We start from the raw sequence: 23,843 nt of genomic DNA, 5'->3' as shown, positions 1-23,843 counted from the left end.
AAAGTTTATTTTACTGTTACAATATATAATCTCTTCTCAATACAACTCACAAAGTGTTTACAAAATAGTCTCATCTTCTGGTGCATTTTAGACACTACTTTCATACAAACTTTAAAGGTAAAATAGGAATTTGTAGCTAGAAATGCTTCTGTTATGTTCTTTAGAAACATCACAAGAATTACTTCAAACAGGACTTTTTTTTTTTTTATGGTGTCATCTTCACAGATGTAAAGACCTGAGGAAGGATTCATGAAAGCTTTCTTTAGATAAACAATGTCAGTCCTCTTAGGTTGACAGTGAGCAAGTGCATCCGAGATAATTAGGTGTTCTGAAACACCTTACAGAGGAATCCCTTCCCTTTCTCTATGCTGACTGTAGGGAGTGGAGGGAATTGAGTGCATAACTGTGGCTTTCATGAATCCCCACACCAATGACTTAGTATGCAGCAACATCATAACACACAAGGCTCTGGTCCTTAATGCTGCACAAGAGACCATGGAAACCTTGCACAGAACAACAATTGAAGTACTTGAAGTTGTCACAAAACCTATGATTTTAGTATGTTAAAAGTTACTTAATGTCCTCTCTGGATCTAGTAGTAACAGGCAAGTACTACATTACCCAACCCTGGTTTCCACTACAATGCACTAACACACATTAGAAAGAGTGGAAAAAGCTACCATTTTCATGGCTGCTAGAAAGATATGTGCTAAAGTGAAAGGATTTATGCTCCTGCCAGTCAAGTCAGTCGACAGATTTTACATGAGAGCAGAATCAGGCTGACAGTTACTTTACATAAAGCAAGCAGGTAGAAAGAGGTGCTACTTTTTTATTTCTTCCCCCCTCCCCCCCCCTGCATAGTTCAACCAGCTTACAGCCAGCTCATCTCCATCAAGACTAGAGATGCATGATCCACCATTTGGTATAAGCCAAACTACCAGCAAATAGATTTCCAGTGCAAAAAAGAAAATTGTCTTTCTTCAAGAAAAACAACTAAATTTAATGCTACTTCTCAAAAAAAACCCAACCCCAAACCCAATGCATATGCTGTGGCATTTTCTTATTTTGGTCTCAAGTTCCCTTCCCCTCCACAAATCACATCCAAAGACAGATGGTCACAGAACACTTATTTTCCCCCCCTTTTTTTTCCCAGGCAGATGACTGTCTCCTCCCCATAATAAATTATACTGCCCCCTGATGATCATCCCTGAGAACACTGTTCTAGCTAGACACTTAAGAGAGCAAGCAGTATCTCACAGCTTATAGGAACAAAAGGCTGCTCACCTCGTGAGATCTTGTGGTTTTGAAAAGGTAGAAAATAAAATGCAGCTACTCTGAGCATTGAAATTCCCTGAGCTGAGTGAAATCTGAAGACAGTAACACAAACCATAGTAACATCTATAGCCATGCTTACAGCAGCTGTAATTTTGGACACTGGTAAAATGGGACGTTACATTACAAGCCTACAGCAGTTACTGGTGGTTCTTTTTACTTGCTTCCTGTCACAGGAAATACAACAGCCTTCTTTGGTGAAAAACAGCAGTGAAGGAACTTGATGACTTCGGATTCTTTTGCCTTCTGATATTCTAGCAATCTTTAAGTTATAGGCAGTGGGGATACTACCAGGCCATAGTGCAGTACAAGCAAACCATCCTATAGAGAAGAGAAAGAAATTATCATCACACCATCTTCTGCATGAGACATTTGTGTCACCACCTAGCGTGACAACTGCTGCATGGCAGAACCTCTTCTTCAATCTTGTTCACCATCTTGTACCATGTCTGCATGGCAAATCCAGGTTTTGAAATATCAAGGCAAATGATTACATTTCCTCTCTTTTACAGCTTGTGCTGCTTTCCACATGACATTCTGGGGCAGAAAAAGCAGTAATTAAGTATTTTTGGAAGATGCTGCCAAAAGCGGTACTGGAAGGGCCTCAATTGCTGTTATACATTTACCAAGTAGTGAATGCAAGGGATGAAAAGCCCAAACAAAACTTTTTAGTCTATTAAGTCATGTTTCTCCTCTTCTGAGTTTGCTCCACATAGTAAAAAAACCCTTTCAGCTGTGAAACAGGATACTTTCTGACTCATTAGTCTCACCTTACCTAACTCACAGACAGTTGATGAAAGGCCTAGCACTTAGCTTCCACCATCGATCCACTAGGAATCAGTCTTGTTGCATTAGGCCTACTTATATGGACAGGCTTCAATCAAAGCTTTCTTCTGAAGAGAGAACTGCATTCATCACAAATGACATGCCAGAACTTCTAACATATTTTGCTTCTGATGTTTTTGTCTATTAAAATATTGGACATATGTTCCAGAGAAGTTACACAGTTCTGTTTGAGGGGGTATATCAGCACATTAAAAAAATGATAAAGCTTGAATTAAGAAAATAGTAACAAGATTGTCACCTCTCTACAGCTTCTGTATTGTAACACAGTAACAGTGGAAAGTACTAATATATTATATTTTTGGAAAATATATGTACTTTTTCAAACAATTATTTGTGTGTGTGTAGACATGCTTTTTACTGGTTGGTGTAGCCTCAACTACTACTACCACCACCCCAAAAAACTATGAAATAAAAATCTCTGAGCCATTTTACACTGAAGAAAATGGAAGATTACATTTAAGATTAAATTCTTTACAATGAGAGTGGCAAAATACTGGAACAGCTTGCCCAGGGATGGGGTTGAAGCCTAGATGAGGATGGGGTTGAATGCTCTAGATGAACGTGAAACATCACAGTATATACGTCTTCTGATGTTAAAAGAGCAGCAGAAACAAAGTGCCCTGTTTTCCAAATTCATTATCTTCACAGCAAAAACACTTCCACAGCAGATGTGTGCTAGAGGGCCATGGTACTTAAATTATATCACAGCTCTCACTGCTTAGCTCAGGAAACCAAAAAAATACAACAGCGTTGGGTTACAAAGAAACCATTATAATCTGCAAGACCTCTATGCCAAGGACATACAGAAGCTACTCCTTTTAGCTTCTCCCAGGTGTAAGCTCATTATAGCCATCAGTGACACAGAGTTTTGAGAAGGCCAGTTTCAGACAAGTGAAAATAACTACCAGCTTGGGTCATGTGGCATTTCTGCAGCAAAGGGGAGGAAGGCAATGCAGGGAAGAAATTACATTCCTGCATAGTTATTAAGAAGCTTCCTTCTTCAGCTACTTATCAAATTCTTAGTTACAAGCAGATCTCAAAGGTCAGTAACAAAACTGAGAGCCTTTACAAAATTCCTGTGTCTTTGATCCCTCCTTGCAGTATATTCCACAAGTTTGCATTGTTTAAAAAATAAAGCAAATGGCTTGCTTTTACAAAGGTTCTGTGCATTGTTTTGCCCTAAACAGAGCCTAAAATCCTATCTCCAGCTAATTAGACTCAACCAACCACCCAATTTCAGAAATGTTAAAATATCTTCAGATCTACAAAATCTATTCCTGAATTTCTTTTAGCTTTCTATCAATTCCTCGGAAACTAACATGCTTACCTGTTTACACTCAACCACTGCAATTAGGTGCCTATATAGTCCAATTTAAACAACCCAAACAGGTTACCATGGGGCCAGGATCAGGGATATTTGTTTTACTTTCAGATCACACTTATCTTCCCACATGTGTTGGGAAGGCACACAGTTATACAGAGCAGCTAAAATCCTGCTGGCTCACACCTATAAAAGACTTGCATTTACTGAGTCTCTAAGGTATCACTACACTGTATGACTCAGTAAGACAACCAAACCAAAACCAAAACCCCAGAAGAAAACATCCCAAATCTTCACAAAACATTTAAGAACCATTTAGGAGCAAAAGCCCCTAAAAAAACCACCACCCAACAACCCCCCCCAAACACACAGTGACTATGGTCCAAAAACATAAACCACACAAACCACAAAATATGCTGGAAGACAATTCCACTGTAAATGCTGTCAAAGAATGCATGTTAAAAATCAATGCTTTTGCAAAGAAAAAAATTATGTGCATTTTTAAAGTGACTTTTGTCATCAAAAAAGAGTAACTGATGACATGAATGGACTTGCAAGTGAAAAATGTGCTTTTTCCTCTCAGATTTTCATTTCAGAAGAGCAGCTATTTTTCTCCTCAGTACTGTGACTGTACTCATCTAAAAAAAAACCCCAAATCCGATGTTTATTCCTTTAAAGGACTTCGTATGGTCTAAGTAGCTACTGAAGCTATTTTCTTGACATGAAGCATCTACAATGAAGCTCAGAAACTGGCAAATGACAACAGCAGTTTTGAAGGGTGGCATCCCAGTGAGAGCTGTCAGGGGCATTGCGAGCTCCAGCACTGGTTTGGAAAGGTTGGGATGTTATGCTAAGACAAGATGCCCTTGGAGCTCAATTTAAAACCCATCAAATATTCCTCTGTAGCTGTAAGCTCACTGAGACAGGACAATCATGCCCCTCATTAAATTTCAGGTCTTGATTAAAACCAAACAAACCCCAACCAACACAAAACCCCAAACCCTTACCATTTTTAGACTTGACCTTTCTTTCCCCCTGCCCCTACCCAGATAATTATCTAAAGACATTTTCTATGGCTTTATAACCTTAGAAAGGCATCCTCTTGAGTTCTGAAAAAGAATATAATGTGAAACTATAACATCCAAAAATGTCACAGTTATCTCAGTAGGAAAAAAGCAGCAGCTGTGGTCTATTTGCAACATTCCTACTGTAACTGTCTGGCATCCTAAGGTTGTGCAACAAAATGATGAAAAATCAAGGATGAAGCTGATCTTTCCCATTTTCTGGCAAAATTGGCTATGAAAGGCCAAGACTTCACAAAAGTATTTTTGTTTTTGTTTGCCCAACAGAGCAGGCTGGAGGTGTTCAAGAGGAGATCTGATGGGGTGCTTGGTGCCATGGTTTAGTTGATTAGGTGGGTTGGATTGTTTGAAGGGTTGGACGCAATGATCTTGAAGGTCTCTTCCAACCTGGTTTATTCTATTCTAATTTATCACTCATTGAGACTTGAAACACCACTGGAGAGTGTATCCTGAGACAGCTGCTCTCTTGGTGGAGCTGCTGACTGGTACTTAGCCACTAAACATCAATCACACAGACCCAATTCTGACGAGAAATGAAGGACACTAGGCTGATCCATTTCTGACAAGGAATTCAACTGATGCAGTTTTCCTTAAAGTGCTTCCCCAAGAGCATTTTTCAATATGAAAAGCTTACATATTAGGATGGAAGTTTAAAAGCAGGTACATTTGTCTGTACCCCTGGAATGAGAAATAAATCATCCTCCTGCTAGTTACTGAAGCTTTTAGTAGAGGGCATTTCCATCACAAGGTATGGATTGCTGTATTTACTCACAATGAAATCATTACAGTAGAAGCAAATTTGTTACCACGGCTGGGTTACTTATGTTTTTTTATCCCCTGCTCCCCTAATTGAGTTAGGTTAGATTTTTATTACATACTATATAAGCAGGTAAGACTTCAAGTTGGGCACTAAGCCTCATAGACTTTTAACACTACCACAGACTTTTAATGCTTGCATAAGTCACACCTACCCTCACTGTGGGAGCCTTTAAATTAGATAACAGGAAATGCAATGTCCAAGATACCTTGAAACCAGCTTTCCACTTCTTGCCCCAACACAGAAGGCTTCTTATAGCATGAAAGGGTTCAGCAGGAAATTTACAAGATTGTGCATGTGCAAGCAGATCAAGAGAACTGAATTTGCTACTATTTTAGCCCTTCTGCCATCTGCTTAGATTGCTTTCCAAATGAAGTCTCACTCTAAAACCTATTTCTTTCCAATGTATTAGATCAAACATTAACCTTTCTGGCTTCCAAATTTAGAGTAATATACAGGTCACCATATATCATGATTTTACATCTGTATCTTGCTATGAACTGGGCAGACTACTTAATTGTTTTTGCTGCACTTCTGAAATGGTGTGACCCTTCTATTATAAAGATACTTGAAAAAATTCCCAGGAAAATTAAAAAACACCCTTATTTGCAGAGCCAGCAGCACTTAAGACAGTAAATTAACAACAAGAAATAGTTGGCTACATCTTCATGCTGTGACCAGGATCAGTATAGTATGCATCAAGCATATTAATTGCATTCATTACTCTGTATCTTTGGCTTGTATTTTTATGAGCAAATTTATTCCTCTGTCCCAAGCCCAAGGCTAGCCTTATTTGAGATGCTGCAACCCTTTGATTTCCTGCAGAGATGCAGTTGCCAGGGAGGGGAGCAAGGGATGTTAATTGAAAGCAAGGCTAGCATAACTTAGCACTGTTAAGACAGCAACTTGGTTTGTTGTAGAAAAAGACCCCAAACCTCTTGTGTTCAGAACATTGTCAAACTGTCAAGAACACTCTTAGCACATAGTAGAATTCTCAACTCTATTTACCATATTAAAAGTGTCTTCAGACAAGTTGGTGCTACCTGCTAGTTTAAGAAAGAAGTATTCTATTCTAAACTAGAAAACCTGGACAAAGCCCAGCCCAGCTGCCACATGTACCTGCACTGCACTTTCTCCTATGGCTTGACGAATTTCCCTCAGTGTCTGGTAGTGTTCAAGCAGATGATCACCACATATTATGTCCACCTGTGAAGGAACACAAATATGGTCAACTTCAGCCTAGCAAAACAGTATCTAAGTCCTTTAAATTTGATTACAAGAGTTTAAATCCAGCATACTAGAGACTAAAGCCATCTGTACCTTTGTTGTCTAAACATATTGAGCACAATTGCACTGCCCTAATGCCTCCCACCCCATATCTCTGACCTGAGGCTGACTTCTGGAGCCAAGAGGACACTTTATTGTTTTACTCCAAGTTTGGCATGCCCACTGAAAAAAAATTGTTTAGTTATAACTGTCATGAATTTAATGTGACTTTAGATAGTGTACTAAAAGAATTCCACAAACATCCAGCCATTTATCAGTTGCACAAGACAGCAAGCTGTTTGTGACTGAGAGAAGACAAGCCATTGCTATTCTCATTCTCACACCGAGTGAGAAAGCACCTGAAGAAGTCTGCTTAATATGACTTTTAATAGAAAAGAACTACTCACTGTGTGCAACTGTCATTTACACCACACAGTCCTCCTTCAAAATGCAATCAATACTTCTGTGATGCAAGTGAAGGGCATGCTCGGCAATTCTAAGCAACGTCCTCTACTGCAGCCCAACTATGTCAATGATGTCTGCAGTTCCACAGGAGGCACTTTTGTTAAACAACTGCCCACAACACCAGTAAATTGGTAGGGGGGAAAACAAACAAAAAGAAACAATGAGGTATTCTGAATGCCTTACCTTAACGGTTATGAAAAATAAGCCTCTCCACAAAGTTACTACAAATTTACTGTACATAAAGGAAACCCAGTCTCTAACACTCCCAAATTAGAGCAGCTAACACAGCATCACTTCTCTGTCAACTGCAGCTTGGTTATGTTATCCTTATGACCAATTTCTAGGTACGGAAATTAGAGGGCACTCATCTGTGAATTGCAAACCTCAAAATTAAAGTTAAGAGTATTGACAATGAGCTATCCCACAGCCTTCTGCAAGGAAAACATCTAAGCTCTGCCACTGGAAAGTCAGGGAACATAATGCAGTATTATAGAATCCTTTAGGCTGGAAAAGACCATTAAGTCCAACCATTAGCCTAACATTATCAAGTCTGCTGCTAAAGCACATCTCTAAGCACCACGTCTATCACTACATATTCTTCTATCTGGTCACTTTCTACTACAGGATGCACTGGGTGCTTCAGCTGTTGTACTGCCCTGGATTTATGCTCTTCAGCAGGCTGAGACACCATCTCTCACTTGTTCCTCATTAAAAGATTTAGGAAAACATATGCCTCATGATGGCAGACCACGCTGCTCTGAGAATTGAGACCACAGGAATTCTATTCCTTAGAGGATCAAAAAGGGCTAATTCACTTCACCATCTGTATAATATGAGAATGATATAGAATATTCCATTAACATTACGTTGAATCACAATGTGCAGAAGATATAAACTGCTTAGTATGCTGCTTTTAGCTTCTAGGAAGAAACTAGCAAGTAAAAACTAATCTGGATGTAACGCTAAATAATAATTAGATATTGATCTGCATATACACACACACACACATATATATATAGATAGCTCAACATTTGATGTATTTAGCACAGAACCCAGAAGAATTTTTTTGTGCAAGCCAGTTACAGCTATTTTTGCTAGTTCCCCTGAATTTCACCCTCCATTGTTATTACTGCAGCAAGACAAACGTGTCCTGCTTTGCTTTCCAGTGGTATGAGTTTAATTACTCTGTTCTATAAGCTTACTTTTACAATTATTATGCCAGAAGGCACTTGGAAACTCTTATCCTGCTCCCACTGAAACATTTATACACAATTTATGTATTACACAGAAACAGAAAATCTAATTTAAATGCCCAGCAAAGGATGCAAACTGAAGACAATCTTGTCAAACAGCATTAGAAGGCTTGTTTGAAAATGGCCCACTGCTGATCCTGCTGCTCCAGTTTCAAATCATAGTCATGAAAGATTCTGTGTCTTCCAATAAATGGGGTTTTCCACATTTACAGTGTTAGAATGCTCTGAATACCAAATGCCTAATCTCTCCATTCCAGCACCAAAGCCTGAATTTCTGCCTGCTAATTGTTATACTAGGATTCATTCTGTAAGGACAGGATAATAAAATGTACAATGAAAAATTAAAAAAAAAAATCCCAGTTTAGCATGAAAATCAGTTGCAAAATGTGTCTCAGAGGGATCTTTGTGCCACAGAGGAATTTATATACTCCATTACAAAAGAGACAGTGGCAACACAAGCGCTACAAATCTGCTACAATTTCAGTTAAGTGTTAAAATCCAAGCCAAGCAGTACCGGTCGCTAGTGAGACAGAAGAGAAGTAGTTTGACCTTCTGCTGAAAAGAAACATGAAAGTGCAGCTGCTGAACACTCAGTCACTTCTGTTAAAGCTTCTATTAAAATGAAGTAGCTTTTCCATTATGTTTGCTAGAGCTATTTCTCTGAAAGCCACAATAACAAACAATTATAAATGAATACTCACCAAGTAAGAGAGACAGAAATGGAAAACTTACATCTAAGGGACATCCCACGAAAGACTCATCTCAAGGGGGAATTTGGCCCAGAAAGCATTAGACCTCAAATCAATAGTTTCTATGCCAACTGATGCTATCCAGAGAATGACAGTTTTAGAGACTGACATGAGTGTTTGGGATATTTATGCAAAAAGCTGGAAAGCTTTCCATTTCCTCAAGCTGCTGTTTAACTTCTCAAAGCCACCAGATACTTCTATTTCAGAGTCTAAGACTGGCGTAAAGGAAATGCAGTAACTGTGGTGCATGAGCAGAGACTTCCCTCCAGTCCTTCCCGTGCTGCAGCTTACACACACAGACACACTTCCAGAATGCACATCTGTTAATGGAGCATTTCTGTTCCATAAGCTACATTCATGCATTCAGACTAGCCAAGCTGCAAGTCTCTTAAGGTTTTCTCTCAAGAAGGCTGGGGAGAGACTTCTCAGGATATCAGGCAGTGATAGGACTAGGGGGAATGGAATGAAGCTGGAGGTGGGGAGATTCAGGCTGGACTTGAGGAGGAAGTTCTTCACCGTGAGAGCGGTGAAGCCCTGGAATGGGTTGTCCACGGAGGTGGTTGAGGCCCTGTCCCTGGAGGTGTTTAAGACCAGGCTGGATGAGGCTCTGCCCGGCCTGATCTAGTGTGAGGTGTCCCTGCCCATGGCAGGGGGGTTGGAACTAGATGATCCTTGTGGTCCCTTCCAACCCTGACTGATTACTATACTATATTCTACTATACTCTACTATACTCTCATCCTTACAGAATGAATGGGAGAAAGGATAATGCTGCTGTAGGATGACCTCAAAAGGCAGTAAGACTTTAAAGAAAACTCACTGTCTCCCCACTATTCAGCAGAACACAAACTATACAGGTGTGTATCAGATATGTGTTGAAGCCAACTATCTAATGGATTCCAAACACCATAGCCTATATCTAGCTCAAATTAAATGTTACCTTCTTAGCTATTACTAGCAATTCTAGTTGCTCAAGAATTTTCACAACCTCCACCAACCAATTACAGCAAGAATATTTAACTGAGACCTTGCAATTAGAAATATATATAATGCATAAAATTGCTGCCCAAAGCACAGAGATCAAATCAGAGCACTCAGACTCAGAGAAAATAAACTACAGTCAGCTCCAGTGATAGTAAACAACAAATGAAGCCTTAAGCCTTAGATAACCTGAATCATAATCCATTTGCAAACTCAACTACAGAAGTCTGAAAATAATTTGAAGCCTCAGACTACAAAAAAGTATAAAGGCAGTGGCTTCAAAACTCCTTCTTAGTCTTCTCTGTACACTGTTGCATAAGTCAGATGACTTATTTCACACTTTTTATTAACCTCAGTTCAACCCACTTGTGCAGGACAATAAAGGGCAAATATTTGACTTAATTTCTTTGTATGGAATATTAGCAAACAGGTCCAAGCACAGTCAGGTTCAGAATGGGTACCATGCTTCCTATCACTTGGTCACCAAATCAGCTCTAACAGGGAATGAGTAAAATACTCTCAAATAACACTCTTGCAGCTTGTTAAATTGATACTCAGTAGGAACTGACCACTCTCACAAAATAATCACACCTAGTGTCCTCACTAGAAATTTCAACAATGAAATTAAGAATGAAATTCATATACTGAGGAGAAAAAGATGAAACACATTGTGCCCTCCTTACAGTCAAATCTTTTCATGTCTCTGATAAGGTATAATTAAACATTGTGGCATTATCTGTAGATAAATATATGGAAAAAATACTGCAAATGCAGTGCATTATAATTCAGTGGTGTCTGAAATGCTTGTTTCTGAAAGAAATTTCCTACCTTCCCAAGGGAATCCAGCACTTGGAGTCTAGTTCTAAGTTGAATGCAAAACTCATGACATTTCATATGAAAATGGATTATTTTAGGTAATGAAGAACTGGTGAGAATTAAAAATCAAGCCTACAGAAGTAATATTAAGAGGAAAAGCTTGTTGTCCTAAGTTAATATTTATTTCTTCTTTAATACACTTCAGGGAAGCCTACAGAAAATGAACCATTGCAGTCCTCAACTGCCTTCCAAATTTCTACAACAAACTGCAAAAGCAGCCAAACACTCTCTACATTTACATTCTTTGCACATATGGTTTAAAATCTGTTTCCCTAAATTCTTCTGCCTGTGCTAATTTATACTCAGATTCTCCCTAATTTGGTTTTAGAATTTCTGTTTTGTTAGTCATTGTGGGAAATTGGAGTGAGACACAATTCATTAGACTTATTAATCTTCAGTGACATATCTGACATCTCATTTTCTGTGTTTACCAACAAGCCATCAACTTCAGTTCTGCATACTGCAATGACAAAGTGACAGCTCACTACATACACTCCTTTAATTGCAAATTCCCATGTGACAAAGGAAGGATCAGTCGAGATAGGCAAAACATTTCCTGCTTCATTGTCTTGACCTTTTAAAAATAAGCCTGAGTATCTTCAAGAAATCAGCCCTGATTTGTGGCATAGCAATCACAACAGGGAAAGAAATAATCACCCAAAGGGCCTGACTGCAGAAAAAAGCAGATTTATCCTTTCCTCCAGTTGGAAAAGATTTTCACAGAAGAGACCATGGAGATTCGAACTAGCTAATGATTGTGCCCTACTCCTGGTTGCTAGAAGAGATAAAAGTGACTGGATCAGAATCAAGCAACACCTTCAGAAGGAAGTCTATGGAAACACCAGCTTTTGAGACACAGGGACATTTACTCAGAGTGGATCATATCTTCTCTGATGAAGTCCAAGCAGAAAGTAACTAATGAGAGGAAAATTCTCAAATTACCTCTATTAGATGGTCTCAAGATTGCAAAACCTGAAAGACACCCAACATACAGGCCTAGCTTGACTTTCAAAGCTGAGTAACTACAGTACTATTATGGATGTTTACTGTTCCTGAAAATTGAGTTAGAAGTAGTACATCAGAATTTCAAATGAACAAAATTCCTTCCCCTCAATTAGATGGAAACACAATTAATGTGAGAAGTTTCTCCAGCCTCATTTTTAGCATACTTTTATTTGTTCAGAATATCAAGTCATCACCACCTGAGATCTACAAGCTCTCACTTGAGAAGAAACCAGCACATGAAAATATTTTGCTTCCTTCAGTGCTTTGTCACCACTGAAAAGTGGCATGAATAATCACTATTGAGACACACAGTCATGCTCTATTGTTTTAGTTACTGCTGTATGAAAACACAGCCTTACCTCCAAAGCCAGGCTTAAAGTCTACTATCTGCCTATTGACATCAGTATTAGCTCAATTTACTGAGAACTGACAATGTTAAGAATCACTTCCATATTACAGAACTCATTGCTGAATGATTGCTGAAATATGTTGGAAGCAGGTTTGGCATGCAATTCCCATCTAAATGGTTAAGAAACAATTATGAAGTTAAAATGATTTTGTGTAATCTTCTGCTCCTTTGAACTCGTATTTGGAGGCATGTGACTACCTTTGCATTCATACCTTTCATTTCAACACATCCATCTATGGCATTAAGCCTTCCTTAGCCCCCATTTGCTTCTTCGAAAGTCAGTTACATTTTACTGCTATTCAACTCCTACCTGTCTGCCTTCACATCCTTCCACATTCACACTTTCCAGTTGATATACTCAGTTTTACCTTTGAAATAGCAGTATTGTAGTATCAGTCAGGGTTGGAAGGGACCACAAGGATCATCTAGTTCCAACCCCCCTGCCATGGGCAGGGACGCCCCACACTAGATCAGGCTGGCCAGAGCCTCATCCAGCCTGCTCTTAAATACCTCCAGGGATGAGGCTCCAACCACCTCCCTGGATAACCCATTCCAGGGCTTCACCACTCTCATGGGGAAGAATTTCCTCCTCATGTCCAGCCTGAATCTCCCCACCTCCAGCTTCATTCCATTCCCCCTAGTCCTATCACTACCTGAGATCCTGAGAAGTCCCTCCCCAGCCTTCTTGTAGGCCCCCTTCAGATACCGGAAGGCCACAATTAGGTCACCTCGGAGCCTTCTCTTCTCCAGACTGAACAGCCCCAACCCCTTCAGTCTGTCCTCATAGGAGAGGTGCTCCAGGCCCCTGATCATCCTCGTGGCCCTTCTCTGGACACCTTCCAGCACCTCCATATCCCTCTTGTAATAGAGGCTCCAGAACTGGATGCAGTACTCCAGGTGGGGTCTTGCCAGAGCTGAGTGGAGGGGGACAATCACCTCCCTTGACCTGCTGGCCATACTTCTCTTGATGCAGCCCAGGATCTGATTGGCTTTCCAGGCTGCAAGTGCACACTGAGAGCTCATGTTGAGCTTCTCGTCCGCCAGCACCCCCAAGTCTGGGGGACGAGAAGCTCAACATGAGCTCTCAATGTACCTTTATGTTTTGAATTTCAACCCCTGAAATCCTGCATGGAATTTCAGAAATTATATACCATAAATTATAATGAAAATTCAAACATGCTGCAAATGAGTTTCATTCTTTGATCCTTACTTCACAGGAGAAAAATAAAAAATCTAACATTACTTCTAGATGCTAGGAAATAATGGGAATGGTCTGTCTGAAGCACAGGTATTACATTGATCACAGCAGAGTTGTAAGAGTGGCATACCTGACAAGTAGGGTCCAGATCCATTTTTCTTCTGAGGAATTTCTCCACATGTCCAATTGTTGCCTCCCCTGAAACACGGACAAACTTCTTTTCCAAAGGCTACAGAGAACAAATGGAAGATTTTCAGACAATGTCTATTTTAAGTCACCATCATGCTCAGCCCATAACAGAAGCTGAATAACAGAAGGACACAGCTTAAAGTTTTGGACTCTCCTTGGATCTACTTCTAAATCACTTCATAAGAAGAAGGCTACAGATGTTTTAAGACTCCAGATTCAAACTATCTGCTGTTTAAAAAAAAAAACACTTAAAAACAACCATCTACTGACTTAAATCTTATTATTGAAGCACCAAAGAAAGTTTACTATTAATTGTGCACAGAATTTGGTATTACACATCATTTTAAGAACTTCTCCCTCCCACAAGCATTTCCTCATGAGAAACAGGTTTTCTTACTTTCTTGTGTACCAAACATGATTCAGATAACCAAACCATGTCATTTTATAATGCAAGGAGCTTAAGCCCATTAATATTCTAGAAGTATAATGAATTCACCTGGAATCAGTTTAACCGTCCATGAAATTCCAGAGTCAATGAAAATCTGCTACTATGAAGAACACAAGGGCAAGACTGGTCTGAAATAATTTCCAAATGCTTTTGCAGCAAGGACTGCAATGACAAGGCATTTGTTACATCAGCCTCAACAATTTTAATGGGTTTCTCTTCTACAGATAAAATTTTAAACAGCTGACTAGTGATATGGGCAGCTAAGCAAAGATGCACAGAGGCAGAGCAGATGACTGCACTCAGTGTGATAAATGGAGTACCTATTGTGTCAGTTAATTGGATTTTTACACTGACTTCTGAGCAGCTGTGATTTGCTATCTAGGTTCATCATATTCTTTCAATTTGAAAGAAGGGGCAGAGAGTTGTGGACTACCCTTGAACCCAATAATGAATCTAACCATGCATCCATGATAACTGTGTTTTTGGAACTCTAGCTTGATTTATTGATGTACAAGAGCTAGAAATGACGGGCAGACCTGCTCCAGGGAACCATGCTGCAGCCAGCTTGGTGATGCTGAATATATATTTGCTGCATGTATAAATCACAGTTTATGGCCACAGACCTTGCAAACTGCTCTCTCCCTTCCCTCCCCACTTAAAAAAAGCTGGAAACTTTCATATATGAAATTCAACATCTAGTCGAAAAAATAAGACAGATAACCAAGTAATTCAGGATTATTTGCAGCATACAACTGTTCACTGCAAGTAGTGGTGAGCATGCTTTTATCTTTAACTTTAAAGAGAGCAGGAATATTTATGGCTTAAAAGAGAAAAAAACAACCTAAAAAAAAAAGGCAACAACAAAACACTTATGGAAAAAAATAATAATCAAAATCCCTTTCCTGAATCACAAACACTCCTTAACAATGTTTGAGGCAAGTATCTCTTAAAAAAAGGCAAAGTATGTTTCTGAATAACCTATAAAAGCTTTCTAGAGAATCTTCTTCAGAAACCACTATTTTAGACAATGTCTATACCTTTGTTTAAGATTGCAATCAAAGGCATATAGTAGTGTACCTTGTGGAGAGAGATGGAAGAACAACAAGCTAGAATCACCTAGGTAAAATTATGTCATCATTCTCCCACTGGAAGTTCAATTATGTATCCTCAGAAGCATTGTTTTTCCTATTCTATGATGCTATACAATAGTAAGTTTGGAAGTATTCTGTCATCCATGGTTATTTTTCCACTATCCTGATGAAAGTTCAGGCTGCACTCAGTGTATGAAAAACAAGCTACATTACATACATTTATGTTATACATACTTCTGAAGTGAATCATAAGAGAAAAAATTAAAATCACATCTGTACCTTAAAATTCCCTGTCCCTTCATCAGCTCTGCAAAACAAGGGAAGAGTAACCAGTCACTATTGTGAAGGTGAACAGTTATTAACATTCTCATGCTCTTTATTGCAATAGTGACTTACTGGTTTAGTAGCCTGGCACATTAAGCTTATTTTCCAAGCTAGGCCCTTCCTTTCATTAAACTCTAACACATGAAATACTATTAGAGTGAATTTATATATCTTCATCTTCCATCCTTTATCTGGTACTCAGTTTGTTTTGTGAATTTGGCTATTTATGACTTCAAGACTTGTCTATATGAAATGGGGAAAAAAAACCCCAAACCAAACAACACCATCCTAAAGCCGTTTGTAAAGACAACAGAAATTTCAACCCACCATACCTTTTCATGGGAATAAGTTGTAATATTAATGCTGCTCAAACACCCACACTTCATCATCCCTGATATTTGGAACTTTACCAGATAGTACCTAACAAGTTGCTGACAGAACATACCCAACCACTGAAGTGGCTTTCTAGGCCAGCTGTTGGTCTTCCAGACTATTTATATCACAGGGTGAATGCTAATGCTGTCTAGAAACACAGGAAAGCAGCTGGTGTTTCTCTGGAAGGTGAAAAACACACAAAGGTGGCAAATGACCAAATTCCCAGCTGCCTTCAACAGAGCAACATTGATATGCACTGTCTAACCATGGGATCATCTGTACTCCACACCTCCATCTTGTAGTACAATGTAAAAATGTCTCAATTAAGTCAAATTAATGACATTTCACTATTCCTGCATTGCATTAGCAAGTGTGCACATATGAGAGGAAAAGATGTAGGATTTCATTGAACTGGAAGAAGGCAAAAACCAAACACCTTTCTAAACTGACTGTATTTCTACTGGCCATTTGATACTACAAACAAATGTACTTGAAGTATTTGCACAGACTACACATTAGCATGGCACTGCAAGTTACTGTAATTGAGTTAAATATGACTATGTACCAGCTATCAGAGAACATTAAATAAAGCTGTCACAAAAATCTGCCACTGAATATTACAGTTCCTAAGAAACAAACATAGAAAAGCTTTTCCACTACAGCTGTCACTTTCTTTGATACAGTTCCACAGCCACAGGCAACTAAATGCTCTAAAGACACAATGTAGACAGCCAGGCTTTCAAAAAATAACAATTTCTGCAGGCAAACTCAAGCTATTTCAACTTTCTTTATCAAAAATGCTTTATTAATCTCTCTATAGATGGTATTTGCACAATAGTACCTTCTTTGCCAACAACACTGGAATGGAAGTTTCATTTCAAAGTATCAGAAAAACAAATACAACCACACAGACTAAAAAGTCATTTGAGGTCTTAGCTGCCTGACATTTTCCACTCACTTTAAAAAAAACACAACCCCAAAACATACCTGCTGAGAATCACAGCGGGGCAGAAGTCATCATGAGACTTTCACAGTGGAGGTCTAAAGTACTTTGACTACATTGAGTTCAAACTCTATCTAATCCTGCAGTCAATCTAAAGAAGCTTTCTTACAGAGTCACCAAGTCTTCCAGCCTGAAAGACTTTCAGTTCTCTAATACTCCCTTCTCAATCACTAACATAGAAATCTGCATATGCTAAAAGCATTAATATTTTCCCTTCTGGTGTTCCTAAAAACAACTCTAGTGTTTGGGCTGGATTTTCCACACACTGCCCATGCTAAAAGCGACTCCCCATACAAAAGCTTCAGTGTAATTCACTGAAATCCTGTAAACTATCAGGCAAACTTATGAGCAGACCACAGTACTATTCCCACCTATAATATTTAGAGGAACACTACTCTTGTCCAGGTTGTAGTTACACTCCCAAGTCCAAGACCAAGTCCTAGCACAGTCAGCATTAATGGTACTGCCACCTACAGGAATTAAGGAAGTGCAAGAGACAAGCATTTTGTTTACTGAGACTACTTTCTTAAAAATAAAGACCTGTAAGCTTTAAAACTACACTTCATAAGAAGTTATTTTCATAGGAAAACATCTTATGGATTTAATTATCTGTATGATCTAACTGCATAGTTGGCTCTCACTACTACACTGGAAGTGAAACCAGTTACTCACTGTGATTTACAAAGGAGAAAATGCATATTCAGTAAAAACCTAACATCCAGTTAATGGTCCAACACCTACAAGCAGCACCCTCACAACATCCACAACTCACCCAATGAACTCCAGAAGTATGGAGATGTCAAGTTCCGGTGGGATCCGGAACACAGAGCCCAGAACTTTTCGAGGTCTTCCTCTGCTCACTGGAACTGGCTGTGGGACAGCTAAAATATTCAAATAGCCAAAATGCAAACACAACTTGAAATAAAAGCAGTATAAGACACTGACATGTGCCAAGCAAAACAGATTAGCTCATAAGGAAAAACAGCCCATGCAATTCTGATTTTTTAAATTGCTAAGTAATTTGTTTATACATTTCAAGCTGTGTATCTCAACCAGCACTTTATTAGCTTTCAGCATGGCACTTTTCCAAAGAGCTCTTTATTTGGTAGTAAGGAAAAAAACACACCAATAATTAGAATAATCCTTCATCTGTCAAGAGACTTTGAAGTTCTTATTCTTACTCCTTTTTAACATCCATTGTTAATTATGGGCCAGAAAAAAAAATTTAAAAGCAAAATATACTTTATATAAATTTCCTGTTTGTATGCAAAATACAATGCTGTTAAAAATCATATCTGACCACAATCTGGGTTTAAGTGCTGCCAGTTCCATTTAGTTTTGCAAAGCTGAGAACTGTGACAAGTTACAGTAATTGTGACAACCAAGAATTCCCTCTCTCCTATGGGATGTCTTCTTCAGTTATGAGCTAATTGTTGAAAGAAAGTCCTTAAGAGTAAATGGTATAATAAATATTTCCTCAACAATGTCCTCACAGTGATTACAGCTTACCTGGTTTGGGCACTTCTAATCCTCTTTCCTTATAGAAGTCATGCATTTGTTTCTTCTCTCCTGAAAAAAAACAACCACAATAGAACAGATTGGAATGTTATTTCAGATGCTAAGACTATCCATACAGTTTCCAATTGTCTGAGCAGTAAAAACTTTCCAAGTTCCTACAGGTCTTCATCATTAGTATTCCAGAGGGGGCTAGGACAATTAATATATCCAGACTAAGAGTTTTCTAGCAAAAACTAGGGGGTGAGATTTGGAGAAACTGGCTACAAATCATACTGAAATAGCTGCAAAAACTTCTGTCATGACTCCATTTTTATACCATCTGTAGTCCACATATATCTAGTAGATGTGGGTATTTTGTTCAGTCCACTATGCAGATTCATTGGTAAATAAATTGGACTATGCAGATTCATTGGTAAATAACATGAGACAATGAACACACCTAAAATCAGAAAAATAAACACAACAGCAAAGGAAAAATAGAAACATTTGAGAGAATTGAGCCTAGCAAACTTTCCAACTGCACCAAGTGAACTTATCAGAAGGAATGGTATTGTTTGTACTTATACAAAAGTATGAGGCCTGGCTAAGAAGTATTATCTAAATGTTTATCTGGATACAGTGATGCCTGAGCTTCATGAGACAGGGTATATACCACTATCCATAACAGAAATTAGCAGCCAGAGAGATGCCAGTTGTTGCCGCTAATTCATTAAGAACCCAGAATAGAAACAAGGCTTTAAATTACTCTCTTTTCTGTTGAGTCTTTTCAGTCTCTACACAGTAATAAAGAAACAGACTTACTTTCCTCCAAATTGACAACTAATTTATAGACTATGTCTTGCAGCTGCCGGTCCAGCCTATTAAAGAAAGAAAAAAATGAAAGTGCCTTTGGTGCAATACGGAATTGTTTTGTTGAAATTCAAAGAGACAGCAGATAACACCATTGAAATGTGACATGCATAGCCAGTGCACTCCATATCTGTCTAAATTCATGTCCTGACTGCAGAGCTCCAACAGAAGCAGCAATTCAAAGTTAAAAGCACCACCCTTCGAGACAACAGGAACAGTTTGAGAAACTAAACCCCAATACTCTGAGTTATATAACCATACCGTGCCAACACTGCTTTGTGCAAAAGGAAAGCAATGCAAACCATCAAGATCTTGTATTACCTGTAACACTGAAAAAAAGGCTTAAAAATACCCAGGGAGGAAGGTAACACACTCTAAAAAGGGATACAAACTAGATGGGAAACTAAAACTAAAAATAATGGAATACTCTTATCTTCACTATTGAAATGAAACTTAATAAAGAACATAATGTATTTCTTGTAACCGTTCCTTCTTTTGAAATAGGAAAGCACAAGCCTGTAAACCAAAACATTTAAAAGCAAGCAGCAAAGCTTGAAAAAAATTATACTTATAAAAGTGGCATGAACTTATTTACCTGATATTATAAAGAGGCTGTGTCTGATGTACAACGATATTGCATTTGGGACATCTGTTGCTGTAGTAGAAGTGTCTCACTATGCAGCTTTTACAAACTGTAATGAAAAGAAACCCCATAAAAGCCACATACTCATTATACAATGATGTCTGTTTAAGCAAGAGGAGCAACCACACAAAGACTTCCCAAATAAAAAAACTGTCAGAGACAATATGAAGCAAGTTGCTTCACTTTCAAACTATAGTAAACAGCACCTCACTTCCTGGTACAGGATGCAACACTCACAATTATTGAGTTAGAATTATACTTTTGAATAATTCCTACAAATAACCCTAATCCGACTGCAAAAGTAGGGTTCAACATTGTAATTATGCTACTTAGAAAAACAGTGCATCTAAGACAACATTGACTGCTGCAGACAAAAGGTTTGCTAAGAAGCACCCTACAGACATTTTCAGTAGAAGAACCAAGGCAAGGAATTGTACAATTCTGCCATTTTCATGGTATTTTTACACATACTTTAAAAATTTGGAAGGAAAGCTAATGAGTGGAAATATCTAGACTAAATAATCTACTAACTACTGAATCAGCTCTGTATCAGCCTGCACATAGAATTTTCCCACAACATTTACCAGGAAACTTTTAAGAGAGCACCACAGTTGCACTTGCAACATACATTGTCCTTAATAACAGTTTTGCATTATCCTAAGTTACAAACTCCACTGAATAATACATGGTATACAGCAAAGAAGTAAGCAGTGCCCAAAAAAAGTGAAAAAGAGAAGAGAGGGAGAGAGTAAGAGAGAAAAAAGTTTTCCTTCTATGTAGTGTTAGCAGCTAGAAGGACTAAAGGAGTAGGAAGCTAGAGTTCTTGGATTCAAGTAGGAACCTGGATGTGGCTAAAAGCAGCAGCTTCACAGAACGGGGTTTATCAGCTTTAAGAGAAAACAGTCCTGTTAGCAATGGAGAACCTGTTAACACAACACAAAGACTGAGGGGGGAAATAGCAAGATAAGAGCACTGAAACCAGTTTTAAAATATCCATAATTTTCTATTTATCAGATTACAGATGGATATATAGACAGATTATAGTTCCATGGGTGCATATAACTCTTTCCATATCTGAACAGGCACTTCCACACAGCCACTTACTGAGTTCTGTGAATTTATATGCTCATATCAACAACAGTCTATAAACTTTTCTGGTCTATTATGAGCACAGCCACTTAACTTTCTTTTCTCATTTGTATATTCAAATTGCTAGAATCTACATAAATAATGAAAATACAAAAAATAATATGGAAGCTCCACTGGTGTTTTACTTGGGCTTTATCTTTCCCTCCATCATCTTCCTTGTTACATGGGACACTAATCTGACTTAATAATTGATGGATTTCATTATTTAACTAATGCTTAAAATACCCACAATTATATTTTCCTTAAGGAACAGAATAAATACAACAGTCACTTCAAACAGAAAATTATCTTTGTGAAGTCAGAACATCTCAACAGCTGATTTCTGCCTGAATTTGCAGCTAAACTCTCAGAATGACAATAATGATACTTACAGGTGTGCAGGCACTCTGTAATAGTTGTAGCATCGATAAAGTAACCTTTGCAGATAGAACACAGGATGTAAGGTGTCAAGTCTGCGAGGTTTATCATCCGCTACAAAGAAACAGTTCATAAGTTTGAATACACAGAATAACCATGAAATTTCCTGCTTATAGCTTCCAGAATATCACAGCCTTAAACCATGAAAAAAAAAGTCTGGATCAATACACTGCAGAAATTAAATGGATTTTCCCAAGATGTCAGTCATTCCTCACATACAGCTATTTCTATACAGACTTTCTTCTAATCTTCTGAATTGACGTTTTTGTGACTGGCAACAAATCACGTCTGAAAAAGCAAACTATAAACAATGATTTTTTGAGGGAGTTCTTTTGGATAAACCCTTTAACAGAATGTTAAATGTATCAGCAAGCTTTATGTGGATACTTGTAGCAAATACTCTCATCACCTGAAAACACACAGCCAACGCGTTGGAGCCCACAATCAAGATATATAACTAGTGGTGTCTCTTGTTTCTACAGACAAACACATATCGAAGCAAAGACTGGAATTTCATTGCTCTGAGTTCTGCTTATGAAATACATTAATCAGGAATACATACAAGTAGTTCAAGAACACTTTTCCTGTCAGAAGTCTACCATTTCAAAAAATAATACCTTTCTTCACTAGCAACTAAACGACGTGTCTGAAAAAAAGAGTAACACACCAGACTTTTACATTCTGTTTCCTCTAGTCTCAAGTCAGATTAAGAAGCTTTCTTTCCCTCAACGACACGACTCATTTCACCCGTGTCACTGATAACCCCCCTCTCAGATACGCCAAGAGTTTGTAAGGGCATAAGCTAAGTGATACAAATACAGTGAACTTGGATAATAATAAAAAGCCTATTACCACCCAGCTCAGATTGTCTAAGAAGAGGTCCAGATTGGCACCTGAAAGTTTTCAGAAGTCCCCAAAAGCATGGACGTTGACATCTATCCATTGCTTGCAGGACCTGCCTGGAAACTGCGGACTTGGGCAGACGGCAGGCCTCACCTGCAGGCAGACGCTGCCGTTCACACCCAGCGCCCTCCCCACAGCAGGGCAGATTGCCCTCCCACCAGCTCGTGCCCTCCTCGCGCTCCTGTCCTTCTCTCACAGCCGCCCTTCATGGTACCTTGCTTCCCTCCGCTCGGGGTCGGCGGGTGTCCCTTCCCCAACCCCCCCCCCCCCCATCCCGGCTCCGGCGGTGGGAAGCGCGCGCCCCCACCTCGAGCTGCACGCGCCCCCCGGCGCGCGGGGCACGCCGGGAGCGGGGCCTGGCGCACGACGGAGCCGTTGTGCCGGTGGCGGCCGGTGCCTCGGAGAACGGTCTCCGCAGGCTCGCCCTTACCTCACGGTCGTCGTCCGAGTCGAGCTCCCCGTCGTCCATCCCGAACCGTGCCCCAGAGTCCCCCTCCAGCTCCTCTTCTTCCATCTCTTCTTCCTCGTCGTCTTCGTCGTCGTCCTCATCGCCACTGGACTCCGAGCGGCTCCGCTCGAACTGGAAGGGGAGAGAGCGCGACCCTGAACAGCTGGGAGCCCCCTCCATCTCCCGGTCCTCATCGGCCGGGCCCGCACCTGCTCCATCCCCGCTCGACAGCCCCGAGACCACAGAGCCAGCGTCCACTTCCATGTCCACGGCTCGGGGTGGGAGGCGGGAACCGAGGCGAACGCGGGACGGTCTGCTGGCCGCCCGCAGGGGACGACAGGAGCGGCAGTCCGCCTCACAGCCCTGCTAGGGCGCGTGCTCCCAGGTGGCGCGGGGCATGCTGGGAACTGTAGTTTGAGTAATCGGCGCCATTGCGCGGCTAGCAATTGTTATAACCTGCAGCCTTCCTTATTTTTTGTACACTCCTCACTTCTCCAGCTAAAAATTAAGTGACTTGCTTCATTAAAGCACAGGCGAAGAATCTGTTACAAGAGTGCATCAATCACAGGATACCAGTTTCATTCAAAACCCATGGGTTTTAATTCTATGAGATCAAAGAATCTGTACTTACCAAACACAAACAAGCAATATTAGAAATACCTGGAAAACCAAGTGACCCCACCAGAATTAATTTAATTCGGAGCAAGGCCCTTAAGGGCCTAGAGTCACAAGAACATAGAATGCCCAACCTTTTCCATAGGTTGGAAAAGACCATTAAGATCAAGTCCAACTGTTAACCCAGCACCACCAAGTCCCTCAGCACCACATTACACAACCTCCAGGCATGCTGATTCTTCCATCTCCCTGGGAAGTCTGTTTCAGTGCTTG

At 39.6% G+C, this 23,843-nt stretch overlaps 1 protein-coding gene across 1 annotated transcript; it reads right to left on the bottom strand.

The window, feature by feature from the left end:
* Window positions 1-1,064: 1,064 nt before the first annotated feature.
* On the bottom strand, window positions 1,065-23,387 carry PCGF6 (polycomb group ring finger 6). The gene is made up of 11 exons (XM_054163592.1): window positions 23,364-23,387; window positions 22,938-23,318; window positions 21,559-21,658; window positions 19,991-20,087; window positions 19,348-19,403; window positions 18,538-18,597; window positions 17,801-17,909; window positions 15,606-15,633; window positions 13,729-13,827; window positions 6,518-6,604; window positions 1,065-1,653 (listed from the first exon to the last, which is right to left on the bottom strand). Exons 1-11 carry the CDS (start codon window positions 23,385-23,387, stop codon window positions 1,597-1,599), a joined length of 1,098 nt encoding a protein of 365 aa, XP_054019567.1. The 3' UTR covers window positions 1,065-1,596.
* Window positions 23,388-23,843: the final 456 nt, after the last annotated feature.

This window comes from Dryobates pubescens, chromosome 8, assembly GCF_014839835.1.
Source record: "Dryobates pubescens isolate bDryPub1 chromosome 8, bDryPub1.pri, whole genome shotgun sequence".
Classification (NCBI taxonomy): domain Eukaryota; kingdom Metazoa; phylum Chordata; class Aves; order Piciformes; family Picidae; genus Dryobates; species Dryobates pubescens.
This window is presented reverse-complemented; position numbering and strand designations above follow the sequence as displayed.